Consider the following 27,971-nt stretch of genomic DNA (forward strand, 5'->3'; position numbering starts at 1 on the left):
TCCTCTTGAATGCAGAATTCAACTTTCAGTCATAATATTTATAATAGCAGAACCTCAAAAGCAGAATTTTAATCAAAGGATTTTTTAATCTTAGATGAAACATGTGTATATATATATTTGTATATATTTGTATATATTTTTGTACAGTTTTGATTCAGTTGCTGCTCAGAATGTTTGGTTTTTTCGCAAAATGCTCTTTTTGTGAGTCTGTATAATCCAGTTAACAATTAATCAATTATTAAATTAGCTGACGCTTATTTCAATAATTAATTAATCATGATTAATTGATTCAGTTCTATATTTATCTAGCTAAGCAGTCATGTTGGAGCAGGTTATTAGTTTATTTCTCAATGAGGTTCCAATCCAATTTTAATCCAGTTAATCTACGGCTGCTACTAACAATCAATTATTAAATTATTTTAATAAACGATTAATCACAATTAATCGTTTCAGTCCTAGATGCTTTAAGGCAAATGTTCTGTGAAAATGACTTTCCTTGCATTGAAAACATCCATTCATAATCACATGTTGCATGTTTTACGTCGCTGTCGGTGGCTCACCTGTCCGTTTCCAGCTGCTTTAAAAAAAACAAAAAACCACAAACACACCTGGAGCTGCAGGGCAGAGCTGGCAGCCACATTTTCACACCTATTATGCAACACAACGGATACAGTGGCTGGATAAGCAGCTAGCACACAAACACCACTGACTCACAGCCCCAGTTTGACCAGTGAGAAGAACTGGGTTTGCTTTTCACACTCAGGTGGCAGCATCACGCATACGAGCCAACAGACGGAGGGAATGATGACGATGGAGTGATGAAGATGGTTCAAGGGTCAGGTGGTGAGACACCAAAGTGTTAAAAATAAAAAAAATCATCCAGCATCTGTGCAGTTAGGAAAGTGTTTTGATAAAATACTGATGCAGTAAGGATGCACCGATCCACTTTTTTCACTTTCGATGCCGATATCTGAGGTTTCAACACCGATCTGAGACAGAAAAACTGCACTAAATTTACTTAAAACGTTTCTTTTTTTAAACACAGACACACATTTGATAACTCTGCACCAGTACAGCTCACTCAAACACACAAACAGCTTCACAAGCTGCAAACATGTAAAACAACTTTAACTTGTTCAGTCAGGAGTAGAAGAGTCAAAGTAACAGAAACAACAAACTAAAACTGACTAAATCAAAAGGTTCACTACCTAATATGTAAAAATAAACTACAACTAACGGTTCAGAAAGTACAGCTAGAAATTCTGGATACAACGTAAAATAAATAATAAAGCTCAGAGCACGAAGCATAGAACTAGACAGAATAGATCTACATTGACAGTTCAGGCACAGAGTCACCAATACCCGATCGACAATGGTTTCCATATCAGGACTGATACAGATGTTATAATATCGGATTGGTGCATCTATAATTACATTCAATTATTTTCTATTTTATTACATTAAAATGAAAAAATCTAGAAAATTCCAACCTTTAATTTGTTCATTTAATCAGTGGGAGGAGAAATCAAAGATTTTAACTCTGGTCCGCCTACAAACCTCTGGTTCGGTTTGAACGCATATGTGAATACCAAGAGGACCAGAGACCGCTCCAAAAGCAGGAAGTGGACTACAGCACAGGGCATTCTGGGTAAACACAACCAAAAAAAACGCGCCAGGTTAGCGTTAGTGAGAGAAATGGCTCATGGTTTTTTATCAAAGACGAGAGAGAAATCCTACAACCGCTAAAATATGGCGCTACTCTTTTTCTGTTTACATTTGGTGAAGAAGGAAGTTGTGTTCAGTGTCTTCTGAGGTTTTTGTGTCGTTTCACTCAGTGGCTTTTGGTGCAGCGCCCCCACAGGCCAGGAGGGGAACAAGTTTGGAAAAATCCTTTAAAAAGCAGTTAAAAATTAAACAAATGTTTCAATTTTGGTCCTAAATCGAACAGATTCTACCGAACTTTCAGCCTAAATGCCAACTCGTTGTTTGGGTAGACGTTTTGTGTTCTAGCATCACAAATATTAGCATGTAGAGTTTACTAAATGCTGCGAACTGAACATGTAACTGGAACTGTATGTCATACTTTGACAGAAAGCCATAAAGAATATCACATGTCTGCCAAATGATGCTGTGCCAACAGAACGATCACTTCAGTGCCATCATCTCTCTGTCCCTGAAAGCTGAGACTCAGGTGGTGTGTGAGTGTGTGTGTGTGTGTGTGTGGGTGTGTGTGTGTGTGTGTGTGTGTGTGTGTGTGAGTGTGTGTTTGTGATTCAAAGCTGCGTTAAGCCGACAGCAGAGAGTCCGATTGTGTGATTTAGGGGCGAATTATCCTGATCGTCCAGCAGATATCGGATTAACGTCTCTGAACACTGAGAGGTGATCGGTTTAACTCATGTAGCGCCGCATGTGACCTGCGAAGCATTTAGGTCATAATTTAATATCCCAACTGTGGCTTGGGGGCCATTTGTGGTCCTTGAAATGATTTTGCTCGGTCCTTGACCTCAAGCTAAAGAACAGTAAAACCAACCAAATGCACTGCAAAAACACAAAACCTTACCAAGTATTTTTGGTGAAGCGCAAATATCCTGAGTAGAGTTGAAAAAGGAGAAAACTAACTGAAAAGTAACTTGTCAGCAAGAAATAAGAGCTTGTTTTAAGTCAATAATTCCTTAATATTGATGAAAAAGTCCTATTTCATCTGGCAGATTAATTCACTAATAACCTGGGGGAAATTATTATAAGTTAAATAATCTGCCAGAGGAACTAGTTCGTTTTCATCAATATTACGGAATTATTTACGTAACCTATGTAAGTTAGTTTTGTCTTATATTTAGGTATGTACTAAGCTTTTTGCACTAGAAACTAGACCAAAGTTGCTCGGTAAGAGTTTGTGTTTTTGCAGTGTAGAAAACATCTGATGACAAAAAACATTTAATTTCCTGCTTTTGTTTTAAAAAAAACAAAAACAGCCAAAAAGCCCTTGGATCTTTAATGATAAATAGATTTTATATATAAAAAATCTACAAAATATTCACAACAAACACATTTTTGTGAATCAAATGAATGAATTAATGTTTAATTAAATTAATTTTGTGGTCCTCCAGGAGTTTAAATTATTCAACTAATGGCCATTGACTCACACTACTGCCAATGTTTTAGAACTAAAGTTGGGAGGAATGTGTGTAAAGTAGCCAACAGTTTGTTTTTTAGTATTGTTTACTTTGCATGAAAATCCAAATTACAGAATCAAAAACTGAAACCGCAGTAATCCCTGTTCAACCCAAAGAGGGCAGCACTGAGACAGTTTTACACCAAATTTACACTAAAAAGTCACAATTTGAACAGTAAAACAAAGAATCACCAAAAGGATCAATTTAAACAGTTCATCTGCAAAAAAAAAGAAATAATTTGTTAATGAATTCGTTTTTGGAATAATTGATACAAACATTTAATTTCCGCAGACATTTCCCTCTTTTTTCCCTGCCCAGATAAAATGTGTGTTTTGTCCTACCTTAACGTAGTCGACAGCAGCATCCAGGGCGGCGACAGGATCCCTGGGAAACACAGAGAGAGAGAGAGTCCGGTTCAGAGAAAACATCCCGATGGGTCGGACCCGGAGGCTCGGTTCAGGTGACTCTAACTGGTGCTGATGTTGCTCCTTTTACTTCGGCTGATGCCCAAAACATTTCAACAGCTGCTCTATGAGTCCATGCATGTCCAAACCATGGTTAGGAAAACCCAAAACTGCAAATGTTTTCCATAAAGTTTCAGAGAAATGAAACCAAAAACCATCTGGGCTGTGGAGTTTAAAGTTGAGTCTCTGGTCCGTCCTCTGAGCGGTAAACACGTCCGACCGCCTCTCACTCCTCCCCCACAGTGACACGCATCACAGCCGCACGCCTACTGTTCGTACGCCGCTGGCACTTTCACACAGAGGTTACAGCACACAAACACACACACTTTAAGCAGAAGCACCAGCTTTTAGTAGAGTTTTCATCTAAAAACTGCATTAAAAACAACCCATTTAGCAGCAGTTTTATCTTGGAGCAGTTTAAATCACCCACACTGCAAAAACACAAAGTGTTCTTGGTCTAGTTTGAAGAGAAAATAAAAAAATACACATTTTGCTGGAAGATAAAAAGTTATAGCCATAAACAATAATATTGTTGTTTTGAGTTTATTTTAAAGTAGTACAAAGGTAATAATAATACATGAAATATTTCTCAAAGATCAATGAACTTGAAATTCTAGTGAACATTTAACACTGGAACTGGAAGACATTTTAAATATCCAAAATAAAGAAACCAAACCAACATAATCAATAAACAAAATTAATTACAAAGTCTGTAAACAGAACTGTCCTTCAAAAAAAGGATCAACACCATGTTCCAAATTATTATGCAAATCGAATTCAAGTGTCATAAAGATTAAATATTTTGTGTTGCTATTAAATGTATAGATGGTTTTGTGTGTCAGGGCTCTTTGAATCACTATAATTAATTTCAGAGAGCTGGTTGATTAGTTTGTCTGCTGAGCTCAATTAAAGGAAATCTACTTAAGAAGGATGTTCCACATTATTAAGCAGGCCACAGGTTTCAAGCAATATGGGAAACAGAAAGGATCTCTGCTAACCAAAATCATCAGATAGTGTAGTGCCGTATGACAAGATATGAAAACATTAGATATTTAACAAAAACTGAAGCGTTATCGTACTGTGAAGAGATTTGTGGCTGATTCAGAACAAAGATGGTTTGTACAGATAAAGGCAGAATGAGGAAGGTTTCTGTTAGACACATTCATCAAGTTAAGAGAGCAGCTGTTAAAATGTCCTTACAAAGCAGCAAACAGTTATTAGAAGCTGCTGGAGCCTCTGGAGCCTAAAGGTTCAGGATCCGTTTGATTGAAATAGCTTTTGATTTTAGTACATGTGACCACTTAATGCTGCACATTCAAAGAATGACCGTTTGCATTTCTTTATAATCCATAAAATGTTTAGAAAATCTGCTGTGCATAATAATTTGGAACAGTGCATTTTGAGTTTTTTATTTTTGAAAAAAATCCTGTTCTCACGGGGAGCTTTGTTCAGTAAAATCTGATTTATACTGTAATAGTTCATGACTTGAAAATTATACTGACCATCATTTGCCTTGACCATTTAAGAAAATCTGACAAAATATCATTTGCATGATAATTTGGAACATGGTTTAGTTGAGACCAAAACACCAGACTGAATACTTTTATCATCCAGTTTAAAAGAGAAGAGAGAAAAACAATAAATCATACAAATGGAAATTATTGAGCTCTTTTTAGTTTATTATTTGATTAAGTGATTCATTGCTTATTGCCATAGGCTTACTTGAAATAGGACAAAAAACGTACTTCAGCTTATTTTAAGTCAATAGTTCTTTAAAGTTGATTACAAAAGAAGTAACAGTTTCACTGCCAGATTATTTTTTAACTTATAACTAGGGCTGGAAAATAAATCAATAACAATAGACAATACATCTGATAAAATATTCACTGAACTCCGATCCAGAACCGCACAGCATTTTGGGGGATGTAGGCAAACGAAAGTCTTTAGTTGCTCAACCTCTCAGTCAGCGAAGCAAAGTTGGTGGAATCAACTAACTCACACATTCTTTGGTTACCTAGCAACTCACACATTCTTTGGTTACCTAGCAACTCACTCATTCTTTGGTTACCTAGCAACTCACTCATTCTTTGGTTACCTAGCAACTCACACATTCTTTGGTTACCTAGCAACGAAATGTTGAGTGATTTGCCTATAGGGCCTTATAAATGCTTAGAAATAAGAAACAACACAGGGGAGTGAAAACTGTAAATAAAAACAGGAAAAGTCACACCACCAGATGGCAGTATTTCAGATATTTAAAACAAAAACCTGATAAGTAATTATCAATATCGACAGTGATATAAACTGATATGAAACGCTAATATCATGATAAGTTCTTTAGTTGTATCGTCTAGCCCTGGGTAGAGCAAAACATTTTTCCAATGTTAGGAGTGAAATAATCTGCCAGTGGAATTAGTAGTTTTCCATCAATATTAAGAAGTTATTTACTTAAAGTAAGCTCCAACATCTTCCTGAAAGTTAGTTGTGATTTTTTTCTTATTTCAAATTTACTACAATATTTGCAGTAGAAACTAAACCTAAACCTCTTGGTAAGATTGTGTGTTTCTGCAGTGGGATTAAAACAACTTCCTGGTGTATTTCGCTCATATTTTTTCTTGACAGTTGAAACATTTTAGCCTGTTATGAATGTATTTGGAGTATTACTGCAGCTTTCTCTACTGGAGACTGCAAGGGGCTCAGTGAAAGCCGTAATCAGCTCAGATCCGCCACTACATTGGGAAGGTTGCTAGTTCAGATCCCCTCGGCTTGGAATGCTGTTCCCACGGGAATATCAGCACAGCTCATTTCTTACCAAACCAGATATGTTTATCCCCCAGCCCCTCTTAGTTCAATATAGCTCCACATAATGAGCAGGATTTAGCACAGAGGGGCCCATTCACAACAGACTGTAGCCGTTTATTCACCGCAGATTGCTCAGCCTCTCAGGCGGCTTTCAAGATCTGCACCAAAAGATGAGGAAGCTGATCCTATTGCAGGTCTAGAGATCAGAGCGTGTCCCGACACGCCCTGCAGCATATCAGCAGAAAGACACGGCGCTGTCCCCTGAGCCCAGGCCGCGCTGGCTGCTTGTGGTTTTGGTGATTGTCTGCCAAAACGTCCTGCACAATCGCTGAAAGTTGGAAAATGCTGATCTTCTTACAGCAGTTTGCAAAAGTATCCATACACCTTAATTTTTGTGTTTAGATTTTGTCACAGTACAACCATAAACAATGTATTTTATTGGGTTTTTATGTAATAAAACAACATTTGGTTGTGAAGTGGAAGGAAATTAATGTGACACAAAGTGTGGCTTGGTTGCCACAGTCAATCCTTCGTACAACTACAATTCATCAGAATTGCTGCTGAACTTCTTTAAAGCTACAAAATGTAAATTTTATTTTAAAAGTTTTTTTTTATTTAAACAGAATCTGTTAAAACTGTCACCAAGTTGTGAAAGTATTCTACAAGACAGATAATCAGTGGAAAAATGAATTTACTTCCTCGCCGAGCTACTATAGGAATCTGCAAAACTAAACCATTCAGAGCCAGGAGGAGGGTCATAGCGCTGTCAATCACCCTTGTGTATGCGCTGCTAAATATGTTGCTGAAAAACTGTCAGGCTTTCTGTTTGAGGTTGTTTCCCAGCTAAATGGTGAACCTCCACCCATATTTTTAATCGTTTTTCTCCCAGGGCTGGAGGATATTTTTAGTTCCCTCCATCAGCTGTGACCGGCTTCCCCGTTCCTGCCGCTGCAGCTATCAACGTTCATTGTGAGACTGTACTGTGACACGGCAGGTGTTTTTATCTCAGTAACAGTGAAGGAGATGTTTTTTATTTCTTGGCGTCGCCGTTTGTGTGCCGCTCTGCTGGACTCCTGTGAGACCCGAAACCCTGACCACATCAACCAGCGTGACTGTAGCGTGGAAATCACCCTGGACAGACAACACCCACTGAAATCCCTCAAAATGAATCTTCTCAAATGAGGGAAATTCCCTCTGTTACCTCCCCATGTGAATCTGCAAAAGTCAAAAGGTCGACTTTAACCCGAGGTGGGGATAAAAAATTATACTCAAGTAAGAGAAGAAAGCTGTCATCCAAGACATTAACTCAGATGCTGAGTAGTAGAGAAGTTAAGTGGAAATTTTGGTATTTAAAAACCAAAATGACAATAATCCATATAAGGAACAAAAAAATGAGAAAATCAGGCAAAATAAAATGTTTCTAAATCTGTTTCTTTCAATAAAAAACTGATGAAACTTTAACAGAAACTGAAGGGGTGTGTCTGTGTCTGGTGAATTTTTGGTTAAAACATGTTTGTTTTTCATTCAGTGGGAAGAAAATCCAGAACTTTTACTCAAGTCAGAGCAGAAATACTTCAAATAAAATTACTAAAGTAGAAATAAAAAAGTACAGTGTAGGAAAAACACTCCTAAAAAAATGTTCTTTTCAATAAAGTTACTCAAGTAAATGTAAGTAGTTAATACTTACATTAATACATTAATACCCAACTCTGGGTTTATTCTGAAGCAGCGCCGTAATGAAACTGTTTTTCAGGTGAGTGATTTTCTCTGTAGAAGTTAAACCAAAGTATGTGCAAAATGGTTCAGCCAAGACTTTTCAGACTAGACAAACTGACCACTGCTATATCAGTATTTCTTTTTCGTGCTAAAAACAACAAGCAACGCTGAATTTTCCTGCTTCTACAACCACAAGAACAATCTGCAATCAGCAGCAGAAAGGACCAGCTGAACGAGCCGAGGCGAGGAAGAGGATGAAAATAAAGAGCAGGGACTGGCTGAAGCATGAAGAGCTCACCACAATCTTTTTCTGGCTACTGTTGTTCTTTGCCGCTCACCGCACGGCTCTCAGCATGACCACAGCTGGCTTCAGGCTGGCAGCGGATGCAAAGCCCAACAGCTGCATGCAGTACCTGCAGACCGCCTCTAGGGGTCAGCGGGTTTCCATCCTTCAAATGGGAGGTGGAGTATTTCTCTTAAACTAAATTACCAAGTTTTATTTACTTCATACAAGAGAAGACATTGAGCTGTTAAAATTCAAGCACTTTTCAAGTATCTCAAGGTAACTGTTCCAGCAACAAACACTGCAAATTAACTAAAAAAATCTGTTTCAATTCATTGTTATATGACCTCATTTATTTTTGCACTGTTTATAGAGCCACTAGCTCAGATGATTAGGCAGGAAGAGGAAATGAAAGGAGTGGAAATAGGAGGGGAAGAACATAAAATAGGGTTGTTTGCAGATGACATTTTGATTTATCTAAAAAACCCAAATGAAATGTTTTTAAAAACAGTAAGTTTGCTTGAGGAGTATGGGAAATTCTCTGGATACAAAATTAATGTGGAAAAAACACAGATCCTAACAATAAATTACTCCCCGCAGCAGAAAATAAGGGATACCTACAAACTTAAGTGGAATGAAAAATCTATAAAATATTTGGGGGTAAACATAACCAAAACAATTGACAAACTCTATGATGCAAATTATTTAGAAATAAACCACAATATTAAGAAAGACCTGGGGCGATGGATGGACATTGGCTTGGATCTCAGCTCTAGAGTGGAGATAATTAAAATAAATATTTTACCACGACTGTTATACCTGTTTCAGTCCCTGCCACTGATTATCCCGCAAAAACAATTTGTAGAATGGGACAGATGGATTTCAAGGTTTATATGGAATGGGAAGAAACCTAGGGTCAGATATAAAACACTTCAGCTCCCAAAAGATAAAGGAGGCCTGGGTTTACCAGCCCTAAAAGAATATTTCTGGGCCGCACAAATTAGACCTCTGGTATGTTGGTGCAGTGATGACTATGTTTCAAAATGGAAAAATCTGGAAATAAGTAGAAAAGACATAGAAGTTAAAAATTTAATAGCACATAAAATACTCTTAGGCAAACTAAGCAATAAGCTAGATTCAATAACTCAAACTACGATTGAAATATGGAACACAGTAATTGATAAATACAATTTAGAGAAAGAAACAAGGAGTTTGAGCTGGTTTGCTTGGGACCCGAGGTTTAAACCAGGTATTTATGGTACAGGCTTCAAACAATGGGCAAATAAAGGTGCCACAGCAATATGTAAATTAACTGAAAAGGGCAATCTGCTGAGCTTTAATAGCTTAAAGGGAAAATATGAGCTGGAGGATCAAGACCAGTATAGATACCTGCAAATAAAAGATTATTATGAGAAAGAGATAAAAACCAACGTAAGTAAAATAATAGAGATATTTCATAAGGCCTACGAGGGGAATAAATTGCGGGTTATTTCAGCACTATACCAGGGACTGATGGCAGGCAGGAAGACATCTACTATGTACATTAAAGAAAAATGGGAGGACGAATTGAAGGAGCATATAAGCGAGAAGGGATGGTTTAATATTTGTAAAGTGCAGTGCACGGCCACCTGCTCCCGTGTGTGGAGGAAATTTAATTGGAAAAACATGATTAGATTTTTTATAACACCAAAGATCAGGTCCGGGATGGTATCCAGTTCACAACCATGCTGGAGACTCTGTGGCCAGACTGATGTAGGCCATACACACATATTCTGGTCTTGTCAAAAGCTAACTACATACTGGCATAATGTTAGCCTTATCTTGAAAAACATATTGGGATATGGAATACCCAGATCATGTAAAACACTCTACCTGGGATGCCTCACACACGATGTAATTCAAAAGGATGATGAATATCTGTTAAAAATATTACTTTCAGCATCAAGGAAAACCATCACAAAATTATGGTATAGACGAGACCCTCCTGCAGTGGAGCAGTGGCTGAGCATTGTGGAAGAGATTTTCGTAATGGAGAAAATCACATATAGACTAAGATTGCAGGAGGACAAGTTTGTTGTTAAATGGGAAAAATGGAGCGACTACAGACGCAAGGAGAATGCCATTGTTGTATCCAGCTAAATATGGACACGGTTGTCCAACATTGTATATGAAGTTGAATGTATTGATACCTCTCCACTGTATGTGTTCAGAAATGTTCAATAAAAAATAAGTATTAAAAAAAAAAAAAAAATCTCACCAAGTATTTTTCTCAAGTTTCTAATGTAAATATCTTAGTACATTTGAAATAAGGCAAAACCAACATACAAGCAACTTTTCAGCAATAAATAGGAGCTTGTTTGATGTGAATAATTCCCTAATATTGATGAAAAAGTATTTGTTCCAGTGGGACATTATTTCACTAAAACATGGAAAAATGTCTCGTTTGAAGTGAAATAATCTGCCAGTGGAACTAGAACTGGGTTGCTAGGTAACGGGCTGGACTTGGCTGGGGTTTGCTAGGTAACGGGCTGGACTTGGCTGGGGTTGCTAGGTAACGGCGCAAGGCCTGTCACTTGTGAAAGAAGTGAAATAATCTGCCAGTAAAACTAGCACTTTTTCATATTAAGTAATTGTTGACTCAAAACAAGTTCCTGTCTTGCTTAAAAGTTACTTGTAAGTTAGTTTTGTCTTATTTTGACAATGTTCAGTGTTCTTCTGTGCATAATTTTTTAAAACAAAACAAATAAAAATCGAATTTCAGCAAAAACTGGAACTGAGCATCCAGCCTTGCTGTGGAAACGTAGTACTGTGCATTGACAGCAAAACATGAAGTCAGGTTTTTCAAATGAAAACGGGACAATTCCAAATCTCTAAGTTTATGTTGATCCAGTTTGATTTTAAGCGAAAAGAGATTCAGATATGAAGTTGAAATGATCTAGAAGTCAGCACAGATCTCTCTGTTTGTGTCTTTTCTGCTGCCCCTCCTCCTGTCCTGGTGGTCTGCAAGCTGCCCACAGAGGTCAAGAGAAAAACAAACCGACCAATGAGGAGCTGGTGCACCATAAGGTCAGGGGTCACAGGTCAATCAGCAGAGGAATGAAAGTCAAGACTGACGTATGGTTTTAATGGAAAAGCAAACTATGATTTGTTTCTTCAAGCTTTTCTAGAGACACAAATATCTGGAGTTAATAGAATTTAACAACTAGAACGGAAGCAGATGCTAACTAATCATTTTGGGTAAAACACAGGGGCGGATCTACAGGAGGACAATTGGGGGCCACTGCTCCCCCCCCAAAAAATATTATGTTCTTAAAATCATACTTATGAAAACTATATCCTTCATATTAAATATTAATTCAGAAGAAATATATATAACTATTTATGATTCCAAGTGGGTTCAATGAACCTGCCAATTCAAACTGACAGAGCAGGGTAGAAAAAGTGTACTTTAGTAAAAGAAACAATGCTTTAAAACTAAAAGTAAAAACCAGCCATCCAAACACTTGGTCATAAACTTGATTTAATAACTAGAAATGATGCCATCTGACTGAGAAACGTAGAAAGCTCTGTGGAAATTCTATTATTTTAGACTAAAATGTGGGAGATAACACAAATAAAAACACAATTGTTACGTTTGGGACTTTCAGAAACTTCACTGGTCATTTCCTTCTCTGCCATGTAAAATTTCTAGGTTCAGTTATCACTTTAAATAAATTTACTTCCTGATTTAACCCCTTGAAATTGGGCCTTTGTCTACTAATCTCCTAATTTTGAAGCTCCGCCTCCAGGAAGTCATCCCAACATGGCTTCTCTTATTAACCCTCTAACAACATTTTTACCAGCGTTGCTCTGAGCAGCAGCTCCTATAATGAGCTCAGCAGTTCCACCAGGTGTTTGCTAACTGCTGCTGGCTAGTCTGAAGGAGCTGAGCAGGGGAGGAGCTACGCCTTGATTTCTCATACATGTATTAAAGAATCAAGGCAAAACTCGAGGTGTGTTTTAGATGATTTAATAACATTATAACATGATATATAGCTCAAAAAGTTGATTTTGTATAAAACTGCCTTTCTATATTGAGGCTAAAAACTCACCTGTGACTTTGATTAAATGAATAACTGAAACATTGATCAATATATTTTATGCGTAATGATGATTTTTGACTAAATGTGATGTTTATTGCTTGTTCCTTAATGATGTTTTTGTTGCTGTGAGTCACTCTGAGCTGCCTCGTCACCGAATTAAAGTCGACAGCATCCTACAGTGAGAAGAACCCGGCCACCTGCAGAGGCTGAACTCGACCCGGACGAATCATTCTGCCGCATGTCAGCGGCGTCTGAAATGGATCCACCGATGAAGAGAAAGCAGACAAAGAGTCCAGAGCAATCCGTGATCAAACCCGCCACACCCCGACCTACAAAGGTTCCCCGACCGCCGGAGGCCACGGCGTGCACGGCGCGCACGGCGCCGGCCCGAGAGCCGTAAACCGACCCCAGACTCAGAGAGACGGGAGGACATGATGAGGGGGGTGAGAGGCTTCGCTCTGAAGTTTAGATAACTTCTCCCCCCAGGGCTCCGTTTACAACCTTCTCTATCTCCATCCGGCTCTGAAGGATCTCACTCCCTCTTATTTACAGAGTTCACACAATTTTCAAGCATTTTGAAGAATTTTCAAGAGGAGGTCGAAAACTTTTCCAGCACCAAACTTTGGAGCTGAAAACAGTATAAACTAGAAGAGTTGTGACGGGTTCGTTGCCCGACCCAGCAGGAAAAAGAAATTGAAGCCGATGTCTGCTATTCCTTCCACTCTGCATTTACGCTCTGCTTTGTGTCAGTTTATCACATAAAATAACAATAAAATGAAATGTGTGGAAGCTTGTGGTTGTGACATGACAAAATATGAACAAGTTCATTTTTAGACTCTTTGAAAGGCTTTCCAGTCGCCCCTTTAAATAGAAAAGAATAATAGAATAGAATATCCTTTATTGGTCCCTGTGGGGTAATTGCTTATTAGTTGCAAAGCTGCTCCATCCCAGGAGTTAAATATTAATAATACAAATATAACCAGAGACTATAAAATAAATACATTTATATAAAATTGACATACACCTAAGAGTAATGAAAGTAATTCAAATATGACTGAATATAAGTAAATACTGTACATCAATAAATAAAATAACAAGTACATTTGTTAATCTATAATCTATAAATGAGTGCATAGAAAATTAGATTTAAGTTACTTATTAGTAAGTTAGTTATAAAGTCAGAGATTTCAGCCTCAAATTTCACAAAACAGCTGCTGACAATAAATAATCGAGCTCAAACATTTTTATTATCACCTTTAGTGCATCCGTGTGAAAACATTCTTTGTCTTAATCATCAAATTACGAAAGTAAAACCAGATGAATGAGTAAGATTCTCCAACTTCAATGTGCGTTTTATGGGTTATTTGGACAGAATATTCAACAAAAACCAGAGCTCAACGTTGAAAATATGAAACTACAAAAACACAATAATATGTTTCTGCTTGTTTACCTGCAACTCTTGAAATCATCGCTGATATTCTGAGCCAGCGAGGACGCGGCGGGCTGCAGGACGAGCCCTGCAGGCACTGATGCGTTCCCGGAAAGTAACGGCTGCGTCTGATTGGTCTTCAGGTCCCATGCATGGTTGCTATGGCTGACGTTGGCTCCGCCTCTCCTGCGACGAGGCAGCGTCCCGTGCAGCGAGACCGACTGGTAGGATGCAGCAGGAATCTCCTGACCTGAAGGGATGCTGCATGAGAGAAACAAGCAACTGAAATGAAACACCAAACTCATGTTACATTAGATTTTGAGGGAATAAATTTAGCAAAAAAGTGAGGATTACCAGGGGTTGGAGCCGTGGAGATCCATGGGGATGTTGAGTTTTCTGGGGGAGACGCCATGGGCGGAGCCGGGGCCTCCAGAGTGGGCGGAGCCTCCTCCCACAGTGTGATGATGTGCATGTAGCGACCTGGGCAGACTGGCAAAACGCCCCTCAGCCATCATCCTCAACTCTGGAACAGTGCAGAGAAATTACATGAAGCATGATTAATGTCAAAAAAACAAAACTTGGTGAACTTTCTGGGAGTGAAATAAGGTCACACACTGCAAAAACACAAACTCTTACCAAGTATTTTTAGTCTAGTTTCTAGTGCAAATATCTTAGTTAATTTTAAATAAGACAAAATTAGCTTATAATGACTTTTCAACAGGATATGGGAGCTTGTTTTAAGTCAATAATTCCTTAATATTGATGAAAAGGTACTAGTTGCACTGACAGAATATTTCATTTATCAATCAATTTTATTTATAAAGGACTGCCAGTGGACCAAGTACTTTTTAATCATTATTAAGGAATTATTGATTTAAAACAATCTCCTATGCAGCTGTTGCAATGTGAGACCTCACCCCCATCTGGAGGGCGAGAAGCTGCTCGCTAACGATGACTAGCACTGGCTTTAGCTGTTAAATTGACAACTTAATGCACTAAATCTTGAAAGTATTTGTGTTACATACAAGAAAAAGGAACTAACTGCTACTAAGTGTCAACACTAAGACAACGAGGTAAGGTCAGAAAAAAGTTTTAAGAAAAAATAAATAACAGGGAAAAGGAAGTAGGTCGGCTATGTTAGCTTGACTATGACAACTGTAAAAGTAGATGTGCTGTGGAATGCTGTGTATTTCACTTCAGTTAAAAAATAAAAAACAGGCGACCAGCACATTAACTCTGACAGATCATCAGTAGAGCAGGTGTTCACATCAGCTAATCAACCACCGCTCTGTTAGCTTAGCTAATAGCAGCGGTAGCTAATCTACCACAGCAATCACTTATTAATTATCACAAAATAATCATCAAGCCTGAAAACATAAAACTGTTATGTACTGAATATTCTGTTGTTTTTGTGGGAAATGTTTGAGTGTTTTTTGATGTTGAATCCTGATACACTAGTAGACCTGTTGTCTGTCGGTTGTTATGGCAACGGGCCTGTGTGTAGCGCAGCCGACACAGACAGTGAAAGACAAAGAATAGGTTTGAGTTTTTCTTCAGTGGTTTTTCCTTTGCTGTGGCGCTGCACCGAATAAGTAATACTTTCATTTAGTTAACAGAGTTGTTCTAAGTTTTGTTTTAATTCAAGCGCACTAAGGAACTAGCACGAGAAATTAGCCAAAAAGTCTTCTGTAATATTGTGTTTTTCTGAGTCAACGCACAAAAACAATGTTGGAGACAACAGTTACCACACCCAGATACACCAAACTGGGATTATCTGTCAAGCAATCACAATACAAACCAACAAAGTACCCTGCAGGGAAACAGAAGTCATCATTATCTATCCGTAATTACAATAACACAAAGCATTTAAATACTACATGTCACGCCTGAAGGACAGATTTTTATGTTTTAATTATGTCTCCAAACACACAGCAACATAAATAATGATTATTTTAGTGAATTCAGGCATACAGCACAATCTAACGTTGATTATTTTTAAATTGAGAAGCCTCTGGAGTGGAGCTCTTCCACATGGAGGATGGGTTCTCTGAGATTTTTGTAACTTTTTAAATCCAAAGTTATGCTTTTAAACACACATTTACATTAATCTGAGCAAAAAAATTTGATCACTCTGATAAAAGTTCTGCATTTTATGCAAAAATAATGACAAAAACAATCGAAATTAGTAGGCCATCACATTTCTATTCAACATTTATGCTTAAAATAATAATGGATAAATGCACAGTAATAAGGAGCACAGGGCTGCAACTAACAATTATTCTAGTAGTCGATTATTCTGTCGATTATTCTGATGATTAATTGATTAATCAAGAAAACAATTTTTCAATTAACCACCTAAGTATTTTTATTCAGTGTTAGAAATACATTAAAATAAGGAAATACAAAAATATTTCAAGAAAATCAACATGTTATTGCTTAAAATGCAATAACAGCTTTTCTTTAGTTGATTTTAACAAATGGAGCTAAAACTTTGCCACTTGAGTCATTTTGGGTCAAACATATTTACAGGAAGTTTTTTTTCCATCTTTAAGGGAAAATATTTGTATATTTTTTGTGAAGTTTTGGCTTAATTGATGATAAATCAATTCCAATAACTGATTAATTGGATTAATTGTGCTTAATCTGATGAATCGTTTCAGCCCTAGAGGTGTTTTATGTAGTATTAGGATTAGGATGTAAAGCGCTCCAGCAAGTTTGTGATTAGATTACACAAAAAGTTGGCTTTTTGAAGATTCTTAAAAATATTTCACAACCTATTTGTATCCAAATCTGAGAGGATGGAAAAAATATGAAGCAAACAGCTGCACCTTCCCTCCCTGCGACTTTATTTTGTGTTCATGAAGGAAGCCGTCATCTGTTGGCCCCAAAACACACAGTGATGAAAAAGACAGATAGATGTGCGCTGCTGGGAAAACACAGGATGGGTACTGTTCACATTTTCCTGCGATGTGAGGATGACAGATGTATCATCTGCTCTGAATCACTCTGCATGCAGCAGTTAGTCACATCATACAAACTAAAATAACATAAAAACCACAGACAAGCTGGAAGCTCTCAGTCCTGATCTCAGCAAAACCAGTGTGTGTGTGTTTGTGTGTGTGTGTTACATAAGCATCTGTATTTATCGTTTATCATTTATTGTGATAAATTTCTTGTCATGATCAAATTTTGTATTGCCAATAAATTCAATGACCTGATGTTTAAAAACTGTCTTTATTGTCAGGATTGTTAGTTTAACTATTTTCTCCAGTATTTGTTCATCTAGTGAATCAATAAATCTGAAAATATTTATCCTGGAAACGTTTTCCAGGTGGTAGAAGGCTGACTTTGTAACTGTCTTTATGTGACTCTGCAGATTCAGATCTGAGTCCATCACTACACCCAGATTTCACACTGAAAAAACACAAAATCTTACCAAGTTTGACCTAGTTTATAATGCAACTATATCACTTCATTTGAAATAATAGAAAACTAACTTATAAGTAGCTTTTCAGCAAGACATAGCAGCTTATTTTAAGTCAATAAGTCCTTAAAACTGATGAATGAGTTCTAATTGCATTGGCAGATTATTTCACTTATGACATGGTGAAAAATATCTTCTATTAAATAAAATAATCTGCCAGTGAAACTGATAACTTTTTCATCAACACTAAGGAATTATTTACATAAAACAAGCTTCTACTTATTGCTAATTGTAAGTTAGTTTTGTCTAATTTAAAGTGCACTAACATATTTAGACCAAAAATATTTGGTAAAATGTTGTGTCTAATTGGCATCAGGTGAAAACCGATTATATAAAGTTATTTCAGACAATTTACTGTGAGATAATGTAAGGTAAGAACTGAGGAAGAGGTGGACTGACCTATACTTTTGCCAAACAAAAGTTTTGTTTTCTCCTGTTACGACTGGCTCAAGGTCATAAAAACGGGAACATGCAGTGGTTAAAGTGCATAAAAAGGAATATTTATTAACACAAACAACAATAGATTGTGGATGTCAGTATCAGTGGTGTAATGCAAATGCTTGGATGTTGTGTATGAGTGCATATGGGAGGGGAGCTGAGGCCTGGCAACAAAACACCACAAGCATCAAGCGGCAGAGCGGACGCCAAGGCGACCCCGAAGCTGGAGACGGCCAGGCTTAAATATTCTGTGCTCCAATCAACGGACCAGCACCGCCTGCAATGGGGAGGAGCACAAAGACAGACACCTGCAACCACAAGGCCCAGGGCCGTAACATCTCCATTCTTTTTAATATGAAGCTTTGGGATGTATAGCAAAACTTTATCAGGTGGATAATTTAGTAGGAATTAAAAATAGCTTTATTTATGACAGGCTGCAGTTTAACTGATGATGTTTGATATGGATGAACATAGACAGACTTAGCAGTTTGTGAATTGGGAGTCCTGAGCCAGCTGTAAAACATCTGTTTTAAAACAAAGTCCAACCAAGTCGAACAGTGGGGGGTCTCAGAGTCGTCGGCTGCTGCAGATGAATGTCAATGAAAATGCAAATGCAACTTTAAGGGAACCAACAGCTGGCCGGGTCGGGTCGGGTCGGGTCGGGCCGGGCCGAGCCGGGCGCGGAGAGACGTTTATCTGAGGAACGCCGGACCAGACAGAATGTGGATTCCTCCAAAACGACCACAGGGCCTATTATATGACCCTGAGGGATTCAGCCCCGTGTGTGTGTGGGGGTGTACGCGCACGCGCGTGTGTGTGTGTGTGTGTGGAGGTGTGTTGGTGTGTGCGTGTGTGTGTGTGGTACTGACCATCTGCCAGACACACAACCTCCCCTGTTCTGTGTAAAGAGTCAAATCTCATTCATGTAAGTGACAAACACTTAAATGTTTGGCTTTAGGATAAAGTACTCATGCAACAGAAAGTCATTTTATATAAAATATGAGAAGAAAATTCCAGATTGATGGATACAAAAGAATCCATCAAAAAAATTACAAAAGTCAAAACATTTCTGGAATTAATCTCAAATTTTCTTTCTAGTAAATTTTCCACTTTTCAAACTGAGAACATTTTTTGAGAAAAGTTCTTTTCTAGAAAATTTCTTCAAAAATCTCAAAATTTATTGGTGGAAATTTATCTAAACTTTTACTTACTTTTTCCTTATTGTACATTTCACTACTTCAACTTATTTTTACTCAAGAGTAAAAAAGTATTTGGTAAAAAGTTCTGAGGAACTGATCAAATAATCAATGATTTCATATTTAAAAATTATATCATCAGACGGACCAAAATATCAAGTTAAGTGGAAATTTTCTTTGGATTTGGATTTCTTTTCTTCAGTTCTTTGGATAAAAAACTTGTGAAACTTTAACGGAAACTGCAGGTGTGTGTCTGGTGAATTTCTGGTTAAAACATGTTTGTTTCTCATTCAGTGGGTAGAAAATCCACAAATTTGACTCAAGTAAGAGTAGAAATACTTCATAATAAAATTATTCAAGTAAAAGTACAACATAGCAAAAATACTCTGAAAAGTAATTTTTTTTCCCAAAAAACTTACTCAAGTAAATGTAACTAGTTACTCCCCAGCCTTTTTTATTCGTCTGTCATTTATTTCACATTCAGTCGTTTTTCAGTCGCTGCTCTCTGTTTCTGACCTCATCCATCTTTCTCTTTCAGTGGTTCGTTCCCTCCCTCCACACGGACAGACGTCGTCTCCTTAACGCTATCCGTCCATCACATCAGCTCTTCCTTTCTACAAAACTTTTGTCTCTTTCTTTTCTTCGGCCTTCTGCCTCTCCTTCCTTCATCGACTCATCTTTGGTCCCCAGCAGCTGTTTGCCAACCAGTCACATCACTCAACACGAAACAAACAAAGGGCTGCAGAACCGTCCTGAGGTTTCATATTAGAAATGAGGGCAGAGACTTTGACGCGTTTATTTAGGGTAAGTAATTATAAGCTATTTTGGTAAATTATTGGTTTGTTTTATTGTTTGTAATGTTGTAAATGTACCAAAATAAAGCCAATCTAATCTAAATCAAATTTTTATTAATTCTTTAAAAGGATTTCATCATGTTGAAAATGTTTACGTAATTAATCTTTTCCTTTTACCAATTTTCTCTTAAAATTAGATAATTTTCCAAAAATTAAATAATATTTAATACCTCCTACATCTCCTGGGCGGCCATCTTGTTTTAGAAGCATGTATTTAGTTGAACTTTGAATTCAGGTCAACTCCTAGAAGGAACAATTGAAATAAAAGCAAGTTTATTAAATATTTTCTGTCATTTGTAATAACAGAAAAGAAAAGGAGAAAAAAAAAACATCTATTAAAATCAGATTTTGTGAAGAAAACATTTTATTTCTAAGAAATATCACCTAGCCCTACAGCAAAGGTTCCAGCCTTTGTTTCTGGTACGTCCGTAAATCTGACGCACAGGCGACATCTGCGATGGACAACAAACTGCTGGTGGTTAATTTCTGCTTTAAAAAAACAACATGAAGGGACGAAGGAGAAGATTATTGCTGTGCTCAAGTTTTGCTAAAAGGAGTTAGCCTGTCAGTGAAGCTGTTCAAACCTAAATTAGCATCTTAATGCTAACATACAGCAGCAGCACAGACGCTAATGCTAATGCTAGCATCCACAGTCAACGTTTCTTTGCACCAGTCTGATGGTTGAATAACCTAAATAACAGATTTAAAACAATACGTATCTCTGTTGTTGAGCTCATAAGTCTACATTGTATATTCAGTAATTTTGCAGCAAAAAAGGATTTTTGAATTGAAAATGTTGCTGATTTTGTACATAGTTTTTGATTAATTGCCACTCTGATTAAAAACATAACTAAACCAAATTTAAGAATTTGTATTAATTCTTTAGATGACAACAGGAAGTAGTTAGAGTAAATTTATAAATTTTTTTAGTTTGTTTTACTCAGAATAAATAAGAATTATTTGTTATATTTACTTGTATGAAATTGGTAACTTTGTCTGCATTGAAGCTTGTAGGAGCAACTAAGGTTTTATTTTGTGCACAAAATATGTACAAATCATCATAAACTCAAGGTTACAATTTAAATAGCTCAGCACAGTTTGAGTTTACATCAGCTATATTTTCTCTTTTAATTTGCCTCAAATGGTGCGTCTGACATGAACCCAGTAATGACAAATCCTCCCAGTTATGAGTTATATATTTTCATGTGGCAGATCACTGAGCAGACCTTCATATCCATGAGTGGTGATGCTGCAGAACGGCTGACATCAGCTCCCTGCTGTGGACGACCTTCGACCTTCTACCTCTGCTGCAGCTGATATTTTTAGAAACACAGGCTAAATTTAAAACCTTTAGTAATTTTTCTAAATTAACCTTTCATCTCGCAAGGTCGGACACTTCAGATCGACTCGAAGGGAATCCTTTGGTTCCAAGGAACTTAAAATCTGTATAAATTAATGAGAATAAAGAAATGTAGCATTGTAATATGATGAAAATGTCCTATTTGTTAAAATAATAAAAGCTAAATCTTGAGTCCTTTAAGTGGTGAAGCTAACCGGACCAGGCGAACTATAGGCAGCAGGAAACTTCTCCCTATTCCTTTGTGTTTTTTTTATGGAAACATTGTGCAGTTTTGTCACATTTCTTTCTGTTTTATTCCAAACAGCCAGACTTCAAAGTTGGTCTTGACCAACATTTTTCTGTTTTTCTCAACGTTTTAATTTGGACTTTTTATTTCAGGGTGTATTCAAATCAGGAAGGTCATTTGGTCCGGACCAAAAGCAGGTTTTATTTTTTTCTGTTTGCTTTCACATTAAATTTTTTTTTGCAAACGAATTAAATTACGTAAACGCAGTTACAGTTATGTTATGTCGGTTGTTATGACAACCCTATTATAGCAGATATTACCAGTCATTATTTTCAAAAGAAACTTTTGTTATAGGTGACCTATTATGCTTCCTTGGACATGTCAGGATAGGTCTATGGCCTATACAAAACATGTTCACTAATTTTTTTTTTTTTTACACATTCTTAGGTAATGAGATTTTAGTCTGTTTTAGGGCGTCTCGTCACTTTAAATCCAAATAAGCTCCTGCTGGCCACGCCCCCTAACTCACATGTTGAAATGGATGCAAACAGAAGCACAATTATACAACTATACATCTTTGAAAAGCAGAAGCGGAGCCTCCTGCACAACAAACAAGAATGCAGTAAGTTGTTTCTGGATGGTGACTCAACAACAAAACACTTTGACATTTCCAGCAGCCATTGTACAGCCCATACAGCAGTAAAACCAGCTGACCAAATATGCTGGAGCTCAGCCTGGGTTGCTAGGTAACGGGTGGAATTCTGGTGGAGTTGCTAGGCAACGCACCCGTCAACTGTGGCTCAACAAATCGGGAGGTTTTTGAAACGGCTCATTTTCCAAACACCAAAAAACATGAACTTATTGCCAAAAAAACGGCTAGGTGTTTTTTTAAGTACTTGGATTGTTTTTAGAAGAAGTAGAAACCAGAATGGAAGTATAAAAATGCACAAAATGTGATTTTTGCTAAAGGTATTGCTACACCTTTATTTTTGTTAAAACTTTTTCCAGCAGAGGAAAAATAGACTTTGCAGTGGTCTCTAGTAAAAGTGTAAAAGTTGCATATCTGCAAATACGGCCTTATATCCCACATGTTCAGTTTCAGTTGTTTGACAAATATCAGTAAAATAAAGGATCTGCCTGACGAACTGTTAGTCTTTCACTGTTCCAGGAATTTATTTGCTTCACTAAAAAATCCCAGCAGAATTACTGAAAACATCACAGAACCTCAAAACACCCAAACTATCCCCTGAAGGAGTGAATCAGTGTCTGCACATAACAGACAACTTAAGCCGCGATTATGTTCGAGTGTAAATACTTTCACATTCAAGTTCTGACATTAACCAAGTTGTTTTTTTCTTTACTGCAGTTTTGACTGACTTTCTGTAGAAATAGAAACAGCTTTTATTGTCCTGCAAAGAGGAATTCTAGGTGTAACAGTATAAGAAAGTTCTTAAATTGTTAAAAACAATGTGTGAAAAACAAGATTAACAACAACAACAATACTTGCAGTATGAATATCAGTGACAGACTGGACAAGACTGACAATGACACAACAAAATCTTACTTTTGGTGCAAGATATGAGAGCTTGCTTTAACTGAATAGTTATTGATTTAAAACGTACAAGTTTCACTGGCATATTATTTCACTTATAAAAACATTTTTACATGTTTTACTGAAATAATCTACCATTGGAACAAGTTCTTTTTCATCATTATTAAGGAATTATTTACTTAAAACAAGCTCCTATCTCTAAACTTACTTACTTGTAAGTTTAGAGTCAGAAAATGAGACACTGCAGACCCCACACATCCTGGACACAAACTGTTAAGACCTTTAGCTTCAGGGCTCCGCTTCCAAAAACCAAACAAGTACAAGGCAAGACCAAAACCTGCCTTTATGAAGTTATTTTTAAAAATATTCATTTTCTCTGAAGTTTTTCCCAGAAAATTTACATAAAACTGAAGCAAATTTTTGCTAAAAAAAATCACAGCTGGAAGCAACATGTAGATAAAATCAGAAGTTATTTTAGGAAAACCTGCAGCAACAAACCAATCACACGCCTCTCCTTGGCAGTGGAGCACCAGACAAAACATTCTGGGTCTTTGTTAGCGCTGGCACTGAAGGCCTTGGGTTGGGAACACACACCCCCACACACACGCATACACACACACACACACACACACACACCCACACACACACCTACACCCACACACACACACACAGAGTCATGGCTGAGGAGATTAACAGGAAGAGGAAATGGCAGCATAAACATATAAAGGAGAGGCGACCCATTATAAAAGATTAGTGATAATAAAAAGTTCTTATCTCCTCCCACGTTCATCTCTCAAAACAAAACTTTTCTTCAACATCCAACTGATTCCAGTCCAGCTGCTGGATTGTCGGCGCCCGGCCTGAGTCTGCAGCCGACAGCAAAACACCAATCAGAGCTCAAGATGCACTTTCCTTAATCCACAAAGTGGCGGTTATGAACAGTTTGCTTCTTCACACCAACCAACTGTGTTTCAGAGCTGCATAGTAACTAGTTACATTTACTTGAGTAACTTTGTGGAAGAAAAATGTACTTTTAGGAGAATGTTTACAATGCTGTACTTGAGTAATTATATTATAAAGTATTTCTACTCTTACTTGAGTAAAACTTCTGGATTTTCTACACACTGAATGAAAAACACAAAACATAAAACATCATAAATTCACCAGACACACAAACTGCAGTTTCTGTTAAAGTTTCAGAAGTTTTCTTTTTGTTACTTATATGAATTATTGTCATTTTGGTTCTTAAAATACCAAAATTTCCATTTAACTTCATATTTTGTTCCACCTGATGATGTAATTTTTAAATATTAAATGATTGATAATTTTATCAGTCACTTCGTAGTTCTTTTTTTACCAAATACCTTTTTACTCTTACTTGAGTAATTTCTTGCCATTTCATATTTTTACTATATGAAAAATATGAAATATAGTATACTATAGTAAAAAAATGTTGAAGTAGTGATACTTTTACTTAAGTACACTCTTAGGCAGAGTACCCAAGAATTGTACATAAGTAAGAGTAGAACTACTGCAACATTGAAGCATAAAGTTGAAATTTTCGTATTTTAAGAACCAAAATGACAATAATTCATATTAGTAACAAACAATAAAAAATCTGGTAAAATAAAATGTTTCCAAATCAGTTTCTTTCAATAAAAAAACCTATGAAACTTTATTAAAAACTGCAGGTGTGTGTCTGTGTCTGGTGAATTTTTTAAAAACATCTTTGTTTTTCATTCAGTGGGAAGAAAATTCAGAAATTGTACTCAAGTAGTAAGAGAAGAGATACTTCAGAATGAAATTATTTGCATACAGTTGAGCAAAAATACTCCTAAAAGTACATTTTTCAAAAATGTTACTCAAGTAAATGTAACTAGTAACTACCCAACTTCGGTTAGGACATAAAAAATGCTCATGAACAGATTTTCTATTTTTTCCACATTCGCAGCAGCTCAGATGAAAGAACGGCTGCAGCGCCGCTCTGTCATTAAACACAATGCAGAGGACAAACGCAAACATGTTTGAGAATGAGCTGCTTCCTCTGGCTGGCTAAAGGAGTTTTCCTGCTGCAGAAGAGACTTTAATACACACACACACACACACCCACGCCCGCACACACACACACACACATTAGGAAAACCACCCCTGGCCAGAAGTGAACAATGGGAACGACTGTCACATGACTGCTGTGTAGAGTCAGTCTTTGTTGAAGCTGGAGAGAGAGGTGTCCTACTGCGCTCTTCTGTGCGTGGGCCCACCAGCACACATGCATGTGTGTGTGCGTGCGTGCGTGCGTGTGTAACATGTTAATGAGGTCTGTATTAAATCCCACAGCAGTAGCTGCCACTTAAAGCTTCTACAATCTTTGTTGGCTTGTCCATCTCTCTCACTTTCTCACACATTAACACCTAACGTCCCTCAGCGTGTGAACTCAATCTGCACACAGAGGGGGAAACTGTGACGTCAACTTACAGATATTCTGCTAATGTCGAAAAAACATAACTGTGGTGTTTCTATTAAATAAGAAACATGATTAAAATCAGACCTGAATAAGTTTGTTCACGCAACGTCATTAAAAACAACTTCAACTACTTCCTGTTGTCATCTACTTCATGGTTTCCACCAGTAGTAACATCCTGTTGTTGATCATGTGACTCGTTTGATGCAAAAAAGGTGTTTTCATTGCTGTTTTGCGAAATAAACCAATTTTAATACGGCAAAAAAAAACAACAATTCATTCTAATGCCAAAACATTTGATCAAAAAACATGAGTTTTTGTCACAATATGTGGGTTTCCAGGAAGCAAATTTATTTTCAAAATGTCAAATTGCAATATACGTACATGGTCAATGGAAACACAGCTACTGATAATCTCACTTTGAGCAACTGGAAACACATTCAGCTCAACTTCAGGAACGATTTCTGCCTGCTTCAGAAAAGAATCAAACATCAACCTGTTTCACCTGAAACTATTGTTCTCATATCTGACTTACACTGTTTTCACACCTGACAGTCCAGTAGTCTGATTGGGAACCAAAAGTTTATTTTTTTATTGTAGTTCAATATTTTAATAAATTTTGGAGGTGAATTATAGGAAAAATGATTTGCATTGCACTCTGTTCCTTTTTATTTTGGTTCTGATCTCTGTTTGGACCAGCAAATAAACCAAAGATAAAAAATAATCTTCCTGCTGGCAAAGATTATTTATTGGAGACATGCGACCAGGTTTCTTCTCAGTAGATTTTGGGCTGAATCTGGACGGTTCTTTTAATAGTTGGTTGTGGAAGCGAGTACGAAGCGACCCGGCGGTTGGCGCCAATCGATGCATGAAACGCCCCGTGATAAACGGAAGTGCAAAAGTCAGGCACAAAAAAACTAAATTACAAAGGGGAGATATGGAAAGGAGGTAGAATACCCAACAAACTCTCAACATATTAAGTTAAGATCTCCTCATACATGTGTGTATAATATTTGCTTACATCCATAAGTTTATATACGGCGTTTTGTGGAAGGATCAATATGAAGTTGCATAACAACATCAGCAAATTAAATTTTTTATGCTTCACAGCCTCCGAACCACGAGGTCAGAGGTATTAATCTGCAGGAATACAATCTACTTAATATGCAGAGTTGGGCAGAAACTAGTTACAGTTACTTGAGTAACTATCTTGAAAATAAAACAAAAACTTTTAGGAATATTTTTACTATGTTTTATTGAAAAAACTGACTTTGAAACATTTTCTTTTGTCTGACTTTGTTATTTTTTGTTACTTATTTTCATTTTGGTCCTTAAAAAAACCATATAAGGGCAATTTCACAATTTCAACTTAACTTTATATTTTGGTCCATCTGATGATGCAACTTTTAAATATGAAATGATTGATAATTTGATCTCAGTACTTGAGTATACTTTTTACTCTTACTTAAGTCAAATTTTTGCCACTCTTAATGCGACGGCAGGTACACAGACATCTTAAAAGAGATTTTCATCCAACTTTTTCAAACAGGGGCCAAAAAATTATAGAGTAAAAAAAGGAAAAACCTTAAAATCAAGCAAAATAGCTCGCTTTGAATTTTTTTTTCATGAATACTTATTGTTAGCAAAATGCTTTAAAGGTGTTTTCATGACACTAGGGTCACTAGGGATTTTTTTTAAGTAAGGAAAAGCATAAGTACATTTCTACCAAAAAACTCGAAAAGAAAATCATAAGAATTTCTGAGTTTGAAAAGTTAAAAATTTGCTAGAAAAAAAATCTGAAATTTTGAGTTTAATCCCAGAAATTTTCTAGAAATATTTTAACATTGTTGACTTTCAAAATATTCAAGAGTTTCAAAAGTCAAACATTTTTGACACTTGAAACTTAAAAATTTTCAACTTTCCTGGTAGAAAATTTGATTACTCTCAAATTTTTGGTGGAAACTTTTTTTTCAATCCATAATTGCCCTGATTCACAGTTGTACATTTTGGAGGTTTGCTGTATCGCCTAGTTTTCAATTCCTTTTGGGCTCAGCTGAACAATTTATTTTCTTTGAAAAACTTTCCTATATTTAGTGAAGTTTAATAGACTAAATCAAAGCTGATTTTGTACTTTACATTTATTAAATTTTACCCTTTTTATATTTTATATTTTAAAAGTCTCCATCTGCATCTACGGGTCAAATTTGTATCATTTTTGAACTGCACGTTGGGGGCCGCACAAATTCAGTCCCTGGCCACCAATAGCCCCTGCGCCTCACTTTGAACACCCCGGATTTAAACGCTGAATCTTGTTTTGTAGTTTAAGACACGACACTGACTAACGTCTGAAAGAAACTGCTGCTCTGGTCACTCCAACAAAACGTCTGCATGTCATCATCCGACCTGCGGCTCATCTTTAAAAAACGTCTGGAAGGTCAAAGGTTGAGTAGG

General features: G+C 36.9%; 1 protein-coding gene across 3 annotated transcripts in view; it reads right to left on the bottom strand.

Annotated features, from left to right (window-relative positions):
- The window catches only part of bcar3 (BCAR3 adaptor protein, NSP family member), an 84,513-nt gene that overhangs the window by 26,579 nt on the left and 29,963 nt on the right, over nt 1-27,971 (bottom strand). For all 3 annotated transcript variants that reach the window (XM_032571141.1, XM_032571142.1, XM_032571143.1), the window contains 3 exons: nt 14,304-14,472; nt 13,971-14,210; nt 3,515-3,557 (listed from right to left, as the gene is read on the bottom strand). In XM_032571141.1, the coding sequence (XP_032427032.1) occupies nt 3,515-3,557; nt 13,971-14,210; nt 14,304-14,472 (452 nt within the window). The remainder of the gene's footprint in view (nt 1-3,514; nt 3,558-13,970; nt 14,211-14,303; nt 14,473-27,971) is intronic.

This window comes from Xiphophorus hellerii, chromosome 9, assembly GCF_003331165.1.
Source record: "Xiphophorus hellerii strain 12219 chromosome 9, Xiphophorus_hellerii-4.1, whole genome shotgun sequence".
NCBI classification, from domain to species: domain Eukaryota; kingdom Metazoa; phylum Chordata; class Actinopteri; order Cyprinodontiformes; family Poeciliidae; genus Xiphophorus; species Xiphophorus hellerii.